At 31.1% G+C, this 20,898-nt stretch overlaps 1 protein-coding gene across 9 annotated transcripts in view; it reads left to right on the forward strand.

The window, feature by feature from the left end:
* The window catches only part of LOC119606780 (titin homolog), a 55,361-nt gene extending 37,846 nt beyond the window's left edge, over positions 1-17,515 (forward strand). The window contains exons 2-7 of one of the 9 annotated variants that reach the window (XM_037960718.1): positions 1,020-3,313; positions 4,030-4,095; positions 7,083-7,694; positions 9,311-9,580; positions 10,559-15,888; positions 16,546-17,515. In XM_037960718.1, coding sequence (XP_037816646.1) covers positions 1,135-3,313; positions 4,030-4,095; positions 7,083-7,694; positions 9,311-9,580; positions 10,559-15,825 — 8,394 coding nt within the window. In that variant the 5' untranslated portion in view covers positions 1,020-1,134 and the 3' untranslated portion in view covers positions 15,826-15,888; positions 16,546-17,515. Of the gene's footprint in view, positions 1-1,019; positions 3,492-4,029; positions 4,096-7,082; positions 7,695-9,310; positions 9,581-10,558; positions 15,889-16,545 lie in introns of those variants that run through there. The other 8 variants (XM_037960888.1, XM_037960802.1, XM_037960568.1 and 5 more) reach the window with 8 other exon arrangements.
* The last annotated feature ends 3,383 nt before the right edge of the window (positions 17,516-20,898 follow it).

The following is a 20,898-nucleotide window of genomic DNA, read 5'->3' on the forward strand; positions in this document are numbered from 1 at the left end:
TTTAAGTATTTCAAATAAACTCGTAAATAATCCTTATTTGTATCTATATGTAGGTACTCCATAAGTATGCATTTATATATCTAGAAATATATATATTATTTATGTTGTCTACACACTTTGTTAAAACGTATGTAAATTCCAATTGTATTTAAGAAATTTCTAATTATTTTTCAGAAATTTATATTAGAATTTTCAAGTAAATTTTCTGAAATACAAATAGAAAATTCGGAAATACAATTAGAAATTTCTGAAATATATTTGGAATATTCTGAAATAAATATGGAAAATTCTGATATACAACTAGAAGTTTCTAAATGCAATTAGAATTTTGTGAAATATAATTAGAAATATCTGAAATATTATTGGAATTTTCTGAAATTGAATTAGAAATTTCGAAAATATTATGTTTAAATATATTTTATATATCTGAAACATAATTAGAAATTCCTAAAATGTAATTATAAATTTCTGAAATCGCGGAAATCGTGTAGTATTTCAGAATACTATATAATAATGAATACTTCCCAAAACGAACTTTAATAAACCCCTTCAATCCAAATAAGTTTCATATACAAAAATATAAGTACAAAATTTCATTATGATCGGTCCATATTTGATATAAATAAATCTCTTAAATTCCATCTTAATTGTTTTATAAAAATCTAACCTTGAGAAAAGATTAATAATTAAAATTTATACAGGGCTTGATTTGAATACCTACATACATATATAAGTACAGTATGCATCGCTTAGTAAAATATAACCTGAAAGTGCAATTGTTTTGTTCATTAATATTTAATTTCGAATTTCGAAATATTAAGGATTAGTAAACGAGTTTTAAAGAAATAATTTAAATATATCCCACTTTAAATGACATGACAACTTCTAATTTTATGTAATGAAGTTCACAAGATTACTTTAACAACTTCCTTCGGCGTAATGAAACAATTATTTGCTCGCCATTTTCTATTCTATAATCATTTTATTTATTTGTTTTTTTCCCCGAAAAATTCACATAGAAAATCATTGAAAGTACACAACACAACAATTCTAAAAGTTTTCCACTAAAAGCAACACAATTAGTACAAAAATTCCCAAAAACGAAAAAAATTAATAATAAATACCGATATCAATATGTCCACAAATATACCAAAAATATCAGTTACTGCTGAGTCTCATTCTTCGAATAACTATCAACACCACCACACATCATCTTCGTCCAATTCTGAGGATAATTCCGATTCATATAGTAATGATATGGACTATAATCAAAATTTTGGAGGTGGTGTGACCGATGTTGAAGATTTTGATAGTTACGCAGATATAGAGAGACCTCGATCAAGAAGATCATCGAAGAATAGCGTGGCAATAACGAAAGGCTTACCAGATACTCAAGGCGACGTGACTGATGTTGAAGATTATAATGATAGCGATTTAGGTGAAGAGGATGATAAAAGTGTAGTTTATCCCGAGTTAAAGGTTTCGCTGCGGGAGTTTTTGCAACATGACATTCAAGAACAAATATCGACTAGCAATGGCTTAAAGGAGATGGTAGAGCACAAATCTGGTAATTTTTTGCAAGCCCAAAATCTAAATACACTTAGCGATTATTTGACTGATTGTGAAGACTATAATACAGAGTCTGAAATAGAAAACGAATACGTGAAATCAGTATGTGTTGATTTGAATGAGACGTTTGTGGAACAAGGTCGAGTTAACATAGCGGACACGACAGTAAACACTGAAGATCACGAGGACTCCGACTATGACTACGACGAAGTTTCAGTTGTAAGTGATATAAGCAATATGGCTTCGGCTATATCCGATGTTACTGGAAAGGAATTGCATGCCATGTCTGAAGATGAAGTTCTAGAGTTATCTGGTAATGAGGAAATTTGCCAAATATCATGTTCAGATTCCGAATCTATATCACATCAAGGAAATATTTCAGAAGAAGATCTACTTAGTAGTGCTAGTATGCCACCATTAGATGTTGCATTCATTCATACCACAAATAGGACCAAGCTTATAAACGATCCATTTGTGCAAGGTGCAGTTCCGAAAGGTGGCTTTTGCAGAAAAATGTTTTTAGAAGTAAAAGAAAACAAGAAGGAGGAAGTTTTAACCGATATTGAACGATTTGATGATTCGGTGGCAGAAGGTGATGATGACGACAGTTTTGATGGTGATGATGACCAGCAACCAATTCCTCAAGCTGTCGTTATGGCTACACGTGATGAGGGCGGATGTGTCACAGATTGCGAAGACATGTTTTGTGACGATATGTCCGAAACAGCAGCATCTGACAACGAAGCTCCACATTCTGTTGACCTGAACGCCATACCGCTACCGCAAAGAGAGGTTGTAATGCTTCAAGAAAACAAATTTGGAGACACCATTACCAGTGTAATGCCAATGGATAAAGAATATCAATTTGGGATATATGCAGCTGTAAAAGATGAATGTGTAACGGATACTGAGGAATTTTCTTGTGCAGATGATTTGGATATTCAAGTATCTGGAGTTGAAATTCCATCATGTTCGCCATCTCCTTCGCCTAGCAACGTACTAGTGGAATCTGATGTTACTGTAGCAAACGAAGTGTTTAAAACTCAGCAAAGCAAACGTTTAGAGATTATATCCAATGCTGAGTCGGTCACAGATGTTGAGGAAATTTATATGGCCGGAACAAATAGTCGAAAAAAGAAATCGAAAACTCGCACCCAATCCAAAGGTAAATCTAAATTTTTAGAGACTCCAAAAACAACTACTCGAGAAGACGGCGGCGGTACTGATATCGAAGATATGGATCTTAGTGAAAGTGGTCTATCCGTCGGCGCCTTTAAATGTGTTAAGAAACTTGAAGCCAACCGCCAATCTTATCAGTCTCATTCTGAGAAAGTAACCGATGTAGAAGACATGACAGCCGATGATGTATCAGATGCTGAACTACCTCCAATAGACACGAACACTACCAACTTAAAAGATTATGAATTCAGTAGTAAAAATATTGTGGTCACATTAGAGACCTGTGGATCGGCGACATGTGCCAAGCATAACAGCCGTAAAACAGCAAATACTCATGTTTTCCGGGAAACTTGTCAAATCACACATCATAATCAACAACAGCAGCAGACAGATGTCGAAGACGTTCAATTCCCTTCAGATGCAGAAGAATTCATGAATAACAGTGAACCAACAGTTGACTGTGTTTGCAACGAATTAAGCGAAATGCTAAATGAGAGCTGTACAACAGTCCACGAAAAATGTAGCAATAGCTTCAATATCGATGCCGAGAAATTACACATAAAGGGTATGCTACGCGAATCTCACACTGACATTGAATATGTAGAGTCAGATGAATCGGCCGCTAGAGGCAGCAAATAATTTCGAATACAATAAATCCGCAACTTTAATCCAAACATTTCAATCAAATCAAATAATCATTTTTAATTCAAATCTAAAATTTATTTCAATCACAAAACCAATTCGTAAGTAAAAATTCAACGTATCGAAAGCGAAAGAAAAAAGCAAAAAAACTTTATTCTCTCGAATATGTAAATTAGCCAGAATAAAAAATTCATTCATTATTTCATGCATTCCATTATTCACTGTCGTACAGTTGTATATTGTTTTATTTACCATTAATACTACTAACCAACACATTCCAGCTAGTTTTTAAGGATTTTTATGGATACTACCACAATAAATACTAATTTCGAAAAAATGTCTTTGGATTCACATCATTAACACAATATCGTTTCGTTTACTTTTCGTTCGTACTTTGTACATCAGTTATTATCTAACCATAATTTATTTTGTTATAATTTCAGTTAAGTAACTTGATAGAAATTTCGTTACTGTTAAAATCGTCTATTTATATTTTATATCGTTTGATTTTATTGATATTTATGTATAAATGTATGTGTTTATCATATAAAATTGCCTATAACTGTAATTAATAATTCTTCTTTTCATTTTCTCTCTCTCTCTCTCTATTTCACGCGAATACTTGTTATTCAATTACAGAAACCCTGCAAACATACATTCCCGAACCACAACCAATTGTATCTGTCGAAGCAATTGCAACACAAGGTGAGTTTATATTTCGACATTTTCTTAAAACCTTCCAACATACACACATATGTTAATATGTTTAATTCATGATCTATTGTATGAGTTGTAAGTTGTCTGATATTTGTTTTTAATATATCGTAAATACATTAGGACTGGAAATGTTGGTACTACAATTTGTATGATAGATTGTCTATTAAATATAGTTTTTCATTTCGCTATTTTGTAGATTAAAATTTTTGTTAAATGCTGTTTTCGCTTGAAATGTTTAATTTATTGTAAATAGTTTAATAACATTAAACATTCATATGTAAATATTTATTATTTTTGTATAATTATGCATATTGCTTGTAGTTTTAATTTTATTTTCTAGACGCATTTAGAGCTTCATATTTATAAGTATTCTCGTTAGTTTATGTACGATAATATAAAAATGATTAATAATATAAATAATTAAATATTGTTCATAATCTACATAAAATAAGACCTTAATTTAATTAATAATTTATGGTTTCTTGAAACTGTACAATTTGAATATTACAATTGACATAAAAAGGTATTTTATAGCGCACATACAGTATTGTTCAAAACTTATGCAATTTTTCCTGATAAATATAATATATACTATTTAAAGTAGCTTATGCAAAATAGCATACATTATTTTTTATTATATTATGTGTAAAATAATAATAATAATCAAAAAATATTAATGTATTAAAATTATCTCATAAAATGTTGTTCGAAACTTAAGAAATGTTGAGATCAAGCACTTTAAATGAGCTCAATACTTCGTTTTAGAATAGATTCATTAATGATTTCCACACTAACTGTAAAATAAATTAGGGCCGCTTCCGAAATCCATTATAATATTCTAAGAATATAAGTTTATATCTGGCCCAAGACTATATAAATATACCATCTGAATATCTGTTTCAAATTTCATATAATGAATCATAATTAGATGTAGGCCCTTTTGCCTTGGCAAAATAGTTTTATAATATGTATATAGTTTAGTTTAGTTTTTTAAGAGACTAATGGGTATGTTATCTATAGCAACCGAACTTAGTTGAGTTGTCAGTTGCCAAAATGAAATTACAGATGGCAACTGCCAAAAAACAGCTGCAAATATCAGTTGCCAAATTGACAACTAGAAATTTTGTTTTGAAACTTTTCAAAACTTTTGGCCATGATTTTCAAAACTATTTTTAAAACAAAATCCTAAGAACTACATTACTTGGAGAGAATATGTTAGGTTCTATAGAAGTTGAAGCTCCCCAAATTGAAGTGGTTCGGTTATCATTTCTATTAGTGGTTGTTAACTTGATTAAAAGGATTTTCAATGTGCACTTCACTTCTGAATTTATTTCATAACTTTTTCACAAATTCAACTTTAATTTAAAATTACATCTTTTATTATTTGTTTACATTTTTCAGTTGCTAGTCTGTCAAAATAACCACAGATGACACAATATCGATAATTTTATGATAACTAATGAAAGTTGCCATTCATAATATCAATTTTTATGCAGTTGCGTTGACTGCTGATTGAAGTGTGTTTGCTATCAATAATCGACCGTTTTAACCTTATCATTTGATCCAGCTCACTAAATATTCGTAACAGAACAAACAATTCTAAATAATGATCTTAAAAAATCATATGAATTCTTATGTTTTTTTTTTTTTTTTTTGAGTTTTGAGGCCACCCTATTAATAGTATACATACATATGTATTATATATTTTATTTTTATCTGGCATAGGTTTTAGACCGCAGACTCAAGTTATTTTTCTCTCAGTGACAGTACCACGTACAAATATTCTTTATGAGGATTTTTACTAAAATGTGTAAATATTTATAATAAAATAAATGCTTTTTGAAATATATTTTTTAAATCACATCAGCATAATTACTAATTTTCATTCTTTTGAGTAAAAACACAAACATTTATCATTACAACACCATTAAATCATCACTAACACCACCATCACCATCGGCCGCAACAACTACTACTTATTTAATTTAAATATATTAATAAATTAAATGTATTTGTAATTTGATTATTTTTAATTTTTGTGGTATAAATTTATTTTAAAAATATATGATCTTGGAAAAGAATTACAAATTAAACAAGTAACGCTTAATACAATGTTCACATTAGTAAAATATTTCACGGAATAAATGTAAAAACTCTTATACCAAATCTTGATTTAATCTTGACTTTGATTTTTTAGTCAATATCATTTTCTTATTTACTATAATTCAAAACTATAGCTACTTAGTTTATGATTAAAAAAAAATTTAAATTTCGAAATTTGAATGTTCACTAGGGTTATAACTCATTTTTTACAAAAATCTTACCTATCATTATTTGATAGGCCATACTTATTAAATAAAAAAATCGGTCCATAAATATCGAAGATATGATTAAAATTCCCAAAAAAAATTAATTTTCGTATATGATTTGACATATCTTCGATGTAATTTCGAGAATCAAATTAAATTCCTAATACTATAGAATTAAAACTTCACTTTTCTTATAAATCTCGTGCCACAGAATCAATAATGTCATCTGTAGCTTGACTCTACATAAACAAATTAAAATTTTGAACTGCGCTTGTTTCACCAGATTTGGTATACATATACTACATACATACTTATTTATGTATGTTGTTAATATTACTAGAACTCTAAATTATTTAATAACTGAGGTTTGGATTTAGAAACGGGTCCGGATGCTACATCTATCCTGAACAGATTTTATTAATTATATATTTTTCTTGTTGTTGTTTTTTCGTTTAATTTCCATTGCACATTTCATTTGCAAATATTTCTTACTAATATCGTTAATTTAACATACAATGCGCGTGATTTAAACGTGTTTTTCTTTCTCTTAATTGCGTTTATTAAGTTTTAAATTTTTTTCTTTCAATAAAATTATTTTATTCAAAATATAATATTGAAAAACGCCCAAGCGAAACAATAAAAACCAAATGTGCAATTGTTTTCCAGGCATTTTAAAATATGAAAAAGAAATTGAGAAATATGTGAAAGATGATGATGATGGTGATAAGAAAGACCGTGATGATCATGTTGACGATGATGAGGACGACGAGGAAGAGGACGATGACTATGAGCATGAACATGACAAATCTGTAATTGATACCGATTCCATAATGGCAAAATCACTATCGTCGAATGTTGAAAATGTGCGCCGTGAAGCAACCGTTTTAGTTGACAATGTTCTTGAAGAGAGTATTCAGTTTGTCAATGAACAACAAGATCGTGATCATATTGAAACGTACAATGTTGTTGTTGACAATAATGCTAGAGCGGAATATAATTCCGAAAGTGAAAATTATGCCATAACATGCGATGACGTTGACGGCTTGGATGTCATTAAGTCACCAACAATTGAATCAATGTCGGGCAAATCTTTCGATGACAATTTGAGTTTTACGGACGAACACATTGCAACAGTTGCTGGTCCATCGGCAACAACAACAACAACCTTAACAACATATTCCGTACAACAAACACAAGAAAAAAACCAAATGTTACCACAAGATGGTGATGAAATGTGTGGAACTAAATTCACAACTACTCAAACATCTGTGGCACAAGGTAAAAACACAATTTGTTAGTATATATGAACAATATCTTTGTTCGTTCAGAAATTCAGTCAGAATCAGAAAATTTAATACAAATACACAATATACAAATGTACTCTTAACACGTACACATCTACACACACAATCCCATATAGATCCATTTTAAATAAACAATTCTGAAAAATAGTGATCTGAAATATGTTAGTTTTTCTTTATTAGTAGTTATGTTAGTATTAATTTAAAGTGTAAATATAAAAAAAAAATGTATTAGCTTATTTTTTTTTAATTAGTACATAATTCGAGATACTTATTTTAACATTGATTCCAAAATTTAAACCCTTAGACTATAGTAAATAGTTAATCAGATATATCCTATATTTAGGATGAACTTAAATATTGCGTTTTATAATAATACCCCTAAAATAAGGATTTTGTAAGCCGATGATTCGACCCTTTTTAACAATTCCTCCTAAAAGGAAAGGCTCTAAAATTTAAAAATTAAATTTGAAAAAAAACAACCGGTTTTTTCAAATGTTACCAATTTGAACTATTTGCATAATGTTGAATAATCCATCACCCTATTGCATATAGAGTATTGAAAAGTACATTGAAAAAGTATATCAAACTTTTCTGAGCATTAAAAAAGTTTCCGCGGCTTCAAATTTTAAATTTTTAATATAAACTCGAAATTTGTTATAAACAAATATCATTATTTGACCCACGACTTTTACCCGTAGAAAAGGCTTTTAAATTTAGTACCAAAACATTTAGAAAGTTTTAGCACCAAAATGACTCGAGTAAAATATTTTTGTATTGGAACACTACAGGCTACAATGTAGTGATAGGGCCTAATTTTGCTTATACCCTAATGTCATTACGGTGTTCCGTGGACCACTTTTTTGTAGGAATATCTCTCGAACAATGCGTATTAATGTACTAAAAACGAGAAAAATATTGTTTTAAAGGACCTCAGTTCCCTGCCAGCGATTGAAAATCCTTATCTCTGTACAACAAATTTAAACAATTGTTTGCAATCTTTTCGATTTTTTTTAGAATATTTTTGATCCGCAAAACGAGTTTTAGTTCATTTTAAGAGGCATATAAATTCCAAAATAATCCAAATATCGAACAAGTTTTTAATATTTTTCTGTATAAGCTAAAAATTTCGTAAATTTTCGCTATTTCGATAAAAAAAAGCGAAAAATACTTTAAATCTATTTTGCAATTTTTCCCAGTAATCAAAATATTTAAAACCAATAATGTACTGAGGTCAAAGCTTTCAATCGCTGGTAGGGAACTGAGGCCCCTATCAAAAAAAAAATTTATTTTCCTCGTGTTTTGTATATTAATACGTATCGATTGAGAGATATTACTACATTCTTAAAGGCAATTCCTCGAGACACTCTAATGTACATACTTACATACATACATATATGATCACACAAATATGTTTCTACGTAGTAAAGGTTCTGATAAACGATATACACAAGTAATTAAAATTTTTAAAAAACATGTGATAATGAAGATAATAATGATTGACATCATTTTCTTAATTAAATGGTGTCAATATTTTGCCATCGATATAATTTATTATATTTAAATTAATTAAAATTTTCCCAAATTCATTAGTTGACGATGTTTTAGAAGATCGTAGTACAATTAGAACACGACGCGTTGAACATAAATTTCAAAAAATATCATCAAATGTTCAGGACGTAGACATCGAGGCGGCAAAATTTGATGAACAATTTGAAAGTGTTGTGCCGGACGATGAGATAAGTCACTTACAAGGAGATTTTTCTAAAATAAGTTGGGATGATAGTCAATCGCCCACTACGAATACATTGGGCGATATTGGTCAAAGTACACCAGATAATGATATTCAAGAAATAGCAGCAGGTATATGCCAAAAATAAACATAAATAATAAAATAACATACATAAATATGTATTTAAGCGTAAAATAATATATTTAGCAACAAATTAGAATTTAAGTATAAGTAAATGTTTCTTATTATTTTGTAATAACGATCGAGTAATATAGTTAATATGTACATACAAACGTGCTAAATATATATACATACCCAGTACATGTAGTATATGCTATTAGTAATATGCTGTTATCTTATATATGTATAAGATATATTTATACATCATTTGAATTACAATACTGAATCAATTGTCAGATTTAAATAATATTGAGCTCTAATTGCGTAGATTCGTACATAAATGCATTTTCATAATATTTATTTATTTATTTGAGTTGTTTAATTTATTTTTTACGAGCCGTAGCATGTTTATCCTAAATAACAATATTTATTCAAAACAATTGGCATGATTGCATTAAATTTTCCTTCTATTAAGTTCAACACAAAAAGTACTTGTATTTTAAATATTCAAAATTTTAATCAAAATTGTGATTATGTTTACTTTTAGTAATACAAATATTTAGAAGATCACTCTGATCAATACTAAAAAATATGAGAATTATTCAGCCAAATATAAAAACTGAAATAATTATCGATTTCTATTGATTGAATAATTCTCTTTTATATACCAGTCTAATGTTGAAAAAGATATATATATATATATATATATATATATATATATATATATATATATATATATATATATATATATATATATATATATATATATATATAAAATACAATTATTTTCGTTTGTTCTATAACTTTTAACTCCACAACCCACTATATGTATCATAATCACCGATATTCTTATCTTATTTATTGTATACTACTTTCTTTCCTATAACTATTTATGATTTTATTTTTGAGTTTTAGTTTTTCTGTAACTTCACTACGACACGTTTTAAGATGCTTCTTTTTCTGTTCTCACAATCATTACTTTTTTGTAGAAACAAAATCCACAGACATTACACCCGTCCCACCGTCTGCAATAACAACGACATCGTCCCAGCTAAGTCATGATAATGCTGATGCTGATTTAGGCGCACTAATAGGTGATGTGCCGAAACCAAAACCCCGATCGGTAAGAATTTCTACGCCCACAGAAGATGATGAAGAAGAAAAAATGTCGTCTCAAATGCCATACGAAGCTGAAGAACAGGAAGTGTCATTTGACTTATCAGATGATGTGGATATCTCCGTAGTTCCCGTGCCGAAACCACGCTCCCAAATGAAAACATCAGATTCATTTAAGAATCTTGACACTTTAAATCAACAACAACTACAACAACATCATCAACCGTCTCAATCCGATAGTATAAGTTTACGTAGCTTCGATTACACTGAAGAAACCTCTCGAACTGATGATCCTTCGGTGTCTGTATCGATTTCAATGAAATCTCAACAGCTCGATTACCCCCTTACAACAACCACTACGACCACAACAACTACTTCTGAAGATCCTGCAACAGAATCTATAGACCCACCTAGTGAATTATCAATCGATGATGGAAATGTTGAAACCGAACGCAAGACCAGTTTCTATATAGGAGAATCTAGCCGCAATATTATAACTAAAACAACGCCCACTAAGCTCAGTGTCAGTGAAGGGGCAGCAGATGAGCCGCTAACCGCAGTAATGTGTAGAGAACCCATTGAAGCAACAGACATATCATTGATGAAGGAGTTCTCAGTGGATTCTGACGAAGAAAACGACGTCTTCAAGGAATATGTTACAATAAAACCTACGGAACCAGAAGCGGGCACAAGAATTCGTCGTCAGAGCTCAGAGACCCGAAATGATTTGTTGGAAGAGGACGCTCTAACTAAAGAAACAATTGAATCGACAACTGTAGTTACCACAATGACAACAACAACGTCAGCTGGAGCAGTTGTCGAAGACGGAACTTTACGAAAAACAAGTACAGAACAAAGTTTTACTACAACAACTATAACATCAACTACGTCTACTAGTTCAGCACCATTGGAAGTCATTCACTCCACGGGGGAAGATGATTCAGTACGGGAGATATCTGAATCCATGGATATTGAAGTCGAAAGACCAATCGATTTGGACTTACCACTAGAAAAAAGTGAATGGGAAACTACAGAAAAAGAAATACCTCCAACAGGAACGGGAAAAATTGTGCACTCACCACAACAACCTATTCTTAGTAATTTAACAAAAGAGGCCTTAACCGAAGAAATGGTCGCAAAAACACTCGAGGAAGTTCAAGAGTCACTAGATGCTGCTAAAAATGAACTTAAATCGGTTTTAAAGGACGGTAAATCTATTAAAGAGTCGCCCTCAGAATTTGAGTTCCGTTCATTTTCCCAAACAATTGCCAGTGGTAGTTCCGAGGCAGAAAAGATTTCAGATATGGGTATTAAAACGGAAAAGATCATTGAAGAAAATGTTGAGCTAATGGAAGATGATGACATATCTTCATTTATAGGGGTTCCGGAAAATATACAGGATAAACACAATCAAGAGACAGAAAATATTATAACTAGCACAGTTATTGAGAGTTTAAATCGAGAAGCTGCTATGCTACATTATGCTCAAAATATATTTGAAGAAAAGAAACCTGAAACTTCCCTCGGTTTCGTATCCACCGGAACTGCAGAATCCCAAGATTCTCATACTTCATCAGATGATCATGTTGTTAAGGAAGAACGAGCCTCTCTTGGTTTTATTTCTAGTGAAACTGCTGAAGACTTCAGCTCAATGGAAAATTATTATCAGGAAAAATTAGCAAAAGCCGATATTGTAACCGAAGCTAAAGAAGAGAAGGAAGAAGTAATTACCTCGACTACTGCTGGTGTCGACACCTTTGGTGAAATTTCCTCTGAACTAACAATGAAACCTTTCGAGGACGTGGTACATCGTATTAAAACTGAGAGCGCAGATAATGCACAAAATCGCTGGTCAGTTCCTGAAATCGACCAATCAAGTTCAAGCGAGAGCTATTATAAGAGCTTTGAGAAAAGTGAAAGTCGTCCGCTTTCTTCAGATATTGAAAACCTAATGACTCAAGCAAATTCTTCGGAATATCAGACTGCCGCAGATGTATCGTCGGTTTATAGAGAAACTACAGAGTTTGTAAGTGCTGTTAGTACGTTCGAGAGTAGTTCAGGAAAAACCATAAGTTCCCATGAAAGCATGCGCAGTCTTGATTCACAGTCTGAGACATCCGCTAATTTGGGCAGCATAGATGTTTCAGAGTTGTCAGAAACTCTAGTAGCGTCGTCCACAGAAGAAGCTGAAGAAATTCAACGATTGCGAGATTTAGCTGATGAGGAAGATAGTGATGATAGTTTGGATTTAGAAACAATGGATTATACTGTAAGCGAAAGTAAAATACAACAGCAGTCGCAAATGAAACGATCGCAAGAAATGATTTTCAAACCAAAATCTGATGAAGTTTCTCGTAAATCCGAAGAAGAATTTGAAGATCAAGAGAAATGCATTCAAACCGTGCAAATTGAGGAATATGCAAAACCAAAGGAAATAGAAAAAACTTGGGGTCTAACATATCCTATGGAAGATACCAAACCAGATGATTTGAAAGACACCGATGACATACTTTTATATCATGGAGATATTAGACGTTCAATCGATGATTCTAAATACGCATCTAGTTTAGATGAAGGTAGCATCCTGTCTGTTAGTATGTCAAGTACTTCAAACATAGACACTGTGGTTGAAAACTTCGAAGATATTGTTGGATCTGTTGGTGCTTCTTCACTAGCTGGTATTGAAGGATTCGCAGCATCTTCTTTACCAGAAGAAACTACATTCGTAATGGAAATGGATGACGGAAGTGGAGACTTATCTCCCCAAAATTCTACTGCCACTACACCTCCTGGGGAAACACCTACAAAACGTGGCCATAAGCGTTCCGAGAGCACATCTGTATCTGGAGATGACATTAAAAGTATTCCAGACAAAGATACACCAGCACCACAAGGCGAAGGAAAAGAATCAGAGAGCGAATCGGATACAGATCCTTACGAAACGGAATATGCTCGTCAATTCCGATCACCCTCAGATCGTAAAAGTAAGAAGAAAAAGCAAGCAGCTGCCGAAATGGATCACAGCTTTGAAACAGAAAAGCGCCCTTTTACACCATCACAACTTGTAGCTGAAGTAATTGTAGAAGATAGTCTAACTGAAGAATTGGAAGCAGAGGAATGTCTTTTGGAAGAACGACGACCATCGCAAAATATGCTTAACTATTCAAATATTCCAGACATTATGGTTACAGAGGACATCCAACCTAAATCACCAATTTTAGAAGAAGACACTTTCGAAGAAAAAACTCTGTACAAAGTTAAAACTCAAGAAGAATTGCACAAAGCCACCGACGATCGACCTTTACATGAAGAAAAAGAGATGGTTATTGATTTAAAGGAAGAAAATTTCCAAAAACTAGTTCAAGAACAGTATAAACAAAAGTTGGCTGAATTACAAAAAGCCGAAATTGGTGATTCCGACTACGATTATAACAAAGCACCTGACTCTCCAGACTCATTTGAAATGGTAGACCAACCCGACATTTCGGATGAATTTGTAATTATTGAAGAGGTGGCCAAAGAAGCCAATGAAGATGATTTAGGTGGCAAAAGTATACGTATTGCCCCTACCAAATATGAATCTAAGCATGACGAAGAAGTGGAAAAAATTATAATTAAATCTGCACCAGCTGATCCAAAGCTTGGCTCGCAAATATTCCGCGATGATTTGAACTTTGAATTTGAAGAAAGTCCTCCAACTGGCAGCAGTGGAGGTGCAGGTAGTGAAGTTCAAGACGAAAGTGATTCCGGTCCAGATATGGCGGCGAACAATAAACGTTGGGTCGAAATGCAATTAACTGATAACCAACTGCGATATCCATACGACCTAACAGGTGGTGTCTTGGAGGACATAAAAGAAGAAGACGGAGAATTTGAGGTCGGAAGCAGTCGCATCAGTAGTTTTAAGGACTCATTCTCTAGCACACCCGAATATGACGTCATGGCTGCTCGACGCTATTACGCAGCAAGGGGCGAGCATGATGATATCTCAATGAGCAGTTTACAAGAGTTTGAATCATTGGAACAAGCAATTTCATTAGAAAATCGTAATCGAACCCATCAAGGATCAACCGATTCCAGCAATGGTAGTTTTCAGAGACGGTACATATTGCGCAATAGCGCAAGTGGTCCAGCTCAAGGTGACGATATATCCATATCTAGTCTCAAAGAATTTGAAGGACTTGAAAATGCTTGTATCGAAGCTCATCTTATTGAAATCAAAGCCAAGGAAGAAGCAGCAATGCTATCGCGTTCCGATGAATCTAACAAATCAAATGGTAGTGATCGCGATCAAATCTTAGACTCAACCAAAGTCGTAGTCAGTAAAGTCACACGAACAGTAACACACACTGAAGTTCTTCAGTCTGGTCAACAGCCTCCCGATATCGAAACATTACTTAAACAAAAATTGCAGGAATGTGAACGGGCTCAAAGCTCCATTCAAATAAGTGAAATATCGAAAACTAAGGCTGATTCGGATAAAGGAAGTATAGATAGTTTAGAAATGAATCGAAGTGTTGACATGGTTACAAGCAGTGTGGATGACAGTTTTGACATTTCGAAAGATGGCACTACAAAATCAGACATTGATTCCTTGGAAGTTGATAAACGTCAGCCCACACGAGAAGAAAGCATTGAATCAATTGAAATGGAACACATGGATGATGTCATGTCTAAATTCGGAGTAACATTAGGAGATGGGCTAACAACAACGACAACTACTACGACGACAAGCACGGATGCCGACGGACATGAACACACAACCGTTACAACGCGAATTATAACAAAAACCACTCTAACGGGTGGTGGCGCCAGTAGTACATCTCTTGATGCCTCGGCACCAGAGATGATGACGAAAGATTTCTCCGCCGAATCCCTTAACCAAATGAGTGCTCTTGATCAAACCACCACCAGTTCGGCGGGAACTACGGCCACATACCAGACAAGTGCTGGAAATTCGCAAATGTCTGGCAGTATAACAAGCTGTGCCTCCAGTACTCTCATGGAAGATTCTGCCATGAGTATGTCTGGCTTAACGATGTCATCAAGTTATTGGTCTCACGAAGAAGAAACAGTAAAAGAAGGCACCGATGTAAAAACGAAGGATGCTCTCAACAAAGAAGATCATCCACCCCATTAGAGAATTCTCTCATACGAAAATGATATATTTAAGTTTTTTGATACTTTGATATAACAATATTAGGTAAGATGGACTCTAATTAAAACAAAAACACTTAATTTTTAATATTTATTAATATTTTTAAAATTTCACATTTAATTTTACAAATCAGTATCACAAAGAAAACGGTTTGTTCATGGTAATAGAGCTCAATATTTGATTTGGTTTAACAGTTTAAACTACGTTTAAGAAAATTAGGAGTGAAAACAAATACACATAAGAATCTGCTAACGAAATGTTATTGTCAACCAAATTAACAAGAATCAGGGATTTTAAATGCTTAGAAAAACTACATTCAGGTTTTATTTATACATTTACAATTTATATTTATGAATAGGTTCAACCTTATGAATAGGATCCGAATATAAATTTAACTTGGTTGTGTCAAATTCCGTTCGTATGCTTTTAGAATTTTTCATAATTAGGTAATAGGAACCTTTGTCAAATATAGATTTAAAATTGTAAAATTGTAATTGATTAATCTTCTAGAACGCTGGATATACCAGACTCAGCCTATTATTAGTAATTTTATTTAACGAATTTGAGAAAAAATGACTCTTGAAGGGCAGGTATATATATTTGTAAAGGCTAATCAAACAAATTCAAAAATCTTATAATATATATGTAAACACAGGATTTATTATATATATTTTATTAAAAATGTCTTTGTTTTTATTTCAGAATTCAAAAATTAAGAAGGTCTCTACATATAAGTTGGATATTAAATAGAATCTAAGGCTTATGGGATCGTCTGCTATAGGTGTATACTATAGTACTTAATTGATGTTGCTGAAATTGGAACATTTTTTTATAACGAATATAATATTTTAATTAGTTAACTATGAATTAACTAGTTATTTAACACATTCAAACAACAAAGCATTTCAAAGTGTTGCTGTACACGACAAGATACTCACTTTTACCTAATAAGACATAAAAATAATAAATTAATTAAATATTAATTATACAAAAAAATAAAAGACACACACATTTAAATATATAATATTAAATACATATTGTAGAGATTTTATTTATTTATAATGTAAAACGCAATTTAATATTTTTTAATGTATTTGTTTTTATTTTTAAATAATTGGCTTTAAAAAAGGAAAAATTTCCATATTGATTTGCTTTAATTGTTTCTTTATTGGACTAATGTTTCCTTAGTTTTAGATTTTTTCAAAAGAATTTAATTTTATTTAAACGAATGCTAAAGTATTCACAAAAAATATTAAAAATGAAAAAACGCTGTTTAATAAGTTATTAAAAAAAACGATTAAAAAAGTATAGAAATTATAATATATGTATTAAGTATAAGTGTTTTTAACAAAATGCAATGTAACATTTTTTACGAAATCAACCATATTTTTTTTAAATTTTTTGCTTTGCTAAAACTGATTAAGAAAAAATTCATTATTGATCATACATTTTTTTGTAACTGACATGCATATTTTATGTGAATCTATTCAAATTTGATCTTATCTTAAACAAAAATTCTTTAAAGCACATTCAATTTAAATAAATAAATAATCTAAAATACATAAACATAAAGAAAATTAAAAAAAAAATAGTACGATCGATTTATAAAATATTCCATTTTTATTAGATGTATTAATTATATTCAACAATTGAGAAAATAAAAAAATAATAACAATAATAAAATACAACAAAAAAATACATATTGATAATGATAAATGATAATTAAATGTAATGCTAGCCACGCATATATTAAATTAACCAAATAAATGCTTAAATAAAAATATACAAAATAAAAATAATTTAATTATTGTTTGAATTTGATTCCAATGTTAATTGGAATGACAGAATGAGGAAAAAAATACTACAAGTTTTCTCTCATTGTAGGAAATATTGATCGTTATCGTAACATAATGGTAAAAAACAACACAATAAACTCTATCATTTTTATTTATTTTTATGTTACAGTTAAAACCTTTTGTAACGAACTCGGCTTTAACGAATTCTCGGTTATTACGTACTTCAAGTCCCGACATTTTAATTACTATTTTCATACAAAAAAATATCTTATAACGAACTCGCTCATAACGAATCCACGTACAATTTTATACAAATTTTGCCGATATATTGTTTCGTCTTATTACGAACAAATTTGAGTGGTTCCCCGGAGTTAGTTATAAACATGTTTGTATAATACATAAGTATATAGTACATATCATTTATTTACTACTGATTATTCTGCCCACTAATGTGAGTATGGGGCGGACCAATTACGGACATTTATGTCGAATTTTAGGGTCTAATAACAAGTTCACACGGACAGTTGAATTACTTAATACGGCCTCTGAATTACAATAGCCAATTAACCCGTTTCCATGATACATTCGTAATTCGTTTTGACAGTTCATCGCCATGTTCTTTATTTCATTCATTATTTCGTTATTTTTTTGGAATACATGTATGTGAATGATACAAAAATCCATTTGTTACATTATTTTAACAAATTAAGTAATATATTTTCTATTTGTATTTTTTTTTTTTGTAATTTAATTTTTTATTTGTCTACAGCAAATGAAAACAAACAGCTGATTATGATAAATACCTGATAAAAATAGAGATGGCACTCAATGATTCGTAATTCGTAGGTAATTCAAACTGAATTACGTTCAGCTTGTGTAATTCGCAGCTGAAATTTTGTATGGCGAATCATGTAATTCAGTTCGTAATTGGGGGTTGAATGAAGAATGTGAGAGTGAATGACGAATAATTGCATCGTCTATCTATATATAAAAATTAATGTGTGTTTGTTTGTATGTACAGCTGCGTTCAAAAAAATAGGAGTGAGACTTAAAAATAATTGTGCAGCTTAATTTAAAAAAGAAAGAAATCCAATATTTTTTCACGATATTTGTTTGTTAAGTGTTTAAAATACAAAACAAATGAAATTTTGTATATAGATTCATTAGTTTTTTTGGTATTCACTTTTTTCGAAATCCATATCCGTTTACAACTGTTCAAAAAAATAGGAGTACCGTATATTATCTAATCTAAGTTAGATTAATTTCCTTTATTCGTAGTAAATATTAAAAATATATTATAAAACTGTTATATTTAGATGATTTTGAGCTCAGTTCACAATTATTTCATTTAAAATCCTGAAAGAAAATATCAGAATTGCCGAAAATGAAATCTGTTCAAATATCTTGAAAATTATAAAAATATCGCGAAAAAAATATGAAAATTCTCATGGTAATTTCATTAAAAGTTTTTTTGAATACTTTAAGAAGTCAAATGTTTTAAAATCTCTCATTAAAAATAAACATTTTATTTAAAAATGATAAGAGCTTCCCATAAGCGCTTATCCTTTTTTAAAATTAATCCCATTAAGGCGTCCCGAATTAGTGAAACTAAGCCAAATTGTAGTTATTAAACATCGTGATCAATATTCAGTTAGTTCAGATCAATTTTTATACAAATCTTTTTTGAAAAAAATTAATTTCAGACCATAAATCATATAGTGAAACCCATAGAGCATATAGTGAAACCCATAAAGTAACACATTTAGAGGTGGTTTCATAAATGGATGAGTTTTTAATGCATGAATACGACAACAAATAATATTTTTAGATCTAAATAAATTCAGAAAATATATTGGAAGTCCATTAATCGAAAATATTAAGCTAAAACCAACTTTCAAGGAAGTTGTATAATAGGAATAATTCATGATGGGTCTTGACAAAAAGGGTATGGTCTAATAAATTGTAAAATGATATCGTAGATCAAATGTTGTAGGTAAACATATTACCCCAAGATATGTTCTCATATTCCCAATAAACAAATTTGATAAAATGGCGGTGTTGCCGTATGAAAACATTATTGATTCCAAATTGGTGGAAGTTCGTTCCATAGGTAGTAGGCCATTACATGGTTGTCGACTTACTGATTCTAAAGCAAAACGTTATAAAACCTTGCGTATAACATCTTTTAAGGCTTTCTGAATAAATTACTGCATATTTGTTGGTAATCGGCCACGACATGTGTCATCAAATAACGATTATAAAAACTAGAGAACAAGTTAAATAAATAAATAATAAAAAATCTAAATCTTTCACTAAAAAATTTATATTCAAAATTTTTCAATTTTTCACTCCTATTATTTTGAACGCAACTGTATGTTTGTTTGAAGTCTATAGCCGACTAAGTGGCTAAACCGATTTTCTTGAAATTTTCTCACAGGGTGTTCCTGTATGCCTCGCAGGAAAAATAGGCTACTATTTTTTAAATTTCAAGTGGACGAGGTGCCAGTCCTACTTACTAAATATGTAGCGGCACCTCACATATGTCTTTTATCTGGGAAACTAATAGAAATATATTCTTCAAATTTTTCACGAAGGACTTTCATATTCATCTGAATATTTTGGAAAAAAAGCAAACTTTTATCAGGGGGTGGGGGTGGCTTGGAACCCCCATATGTATTAAATAGAAAAATTTATATATCTGAGAAACTATTAAAGCTAGAATCTTCAAATGTTACATGAAGAACTTTGAAATTCATGTGAACATTTAGAAAAAAAAAATGGACGGACTTTCAATTGCGGATTGGCCTCTCCCATATGAATTATATACAAAATTTCGTACGTCTGGGCAGCTATTAGATTATTCAACGATTACATTAAAATCTTAATTAACGTTCGGAAAAATTGGTGCACTTGCAATAATTTGTGTAGCATCTCCTATATGTAACAAATGGCATATTTGACAACTATTGTAGTTAGAATCTTCAAAATCGTTAAGTGGGTTTTTTATTAATAATGCTTTTAGGGTAGCAAAGCACACTGGGTATAGCTAGTTGCAAATAAAATCTATACATTTTTGACACAAAAAAATAATTTAGAGAAAAACGGATGTTAATATTCAGAAATTGATCGGAGTCACTCTAACAACTAACCTACCGAGGCATCCTTACCCTATATAGTTTTGACAACGTTTTTGCTTGAAGTTACAGTCGTGTTCTGTTTCATCATTAATGGATTCCATGTAGTTCTAATAACAAATATA

Source organism: Lucilia sericata, unplaced genomic scaffold (genome assembly GCF_015586225.1).
Source record: "Lucilia sericata isolate MDLA Ls3-8-SP2 unplaced genomic scaffold, ASM1558622v1 Contig000000F_arrow, whole genome shotgun sequence".
Taxonomy (NCBI): Eukaryota; Metazoa; Arthropoda; class Insecta; order Diptera; family Calliphoridae; genus Lucilia; species Lucilia sericata.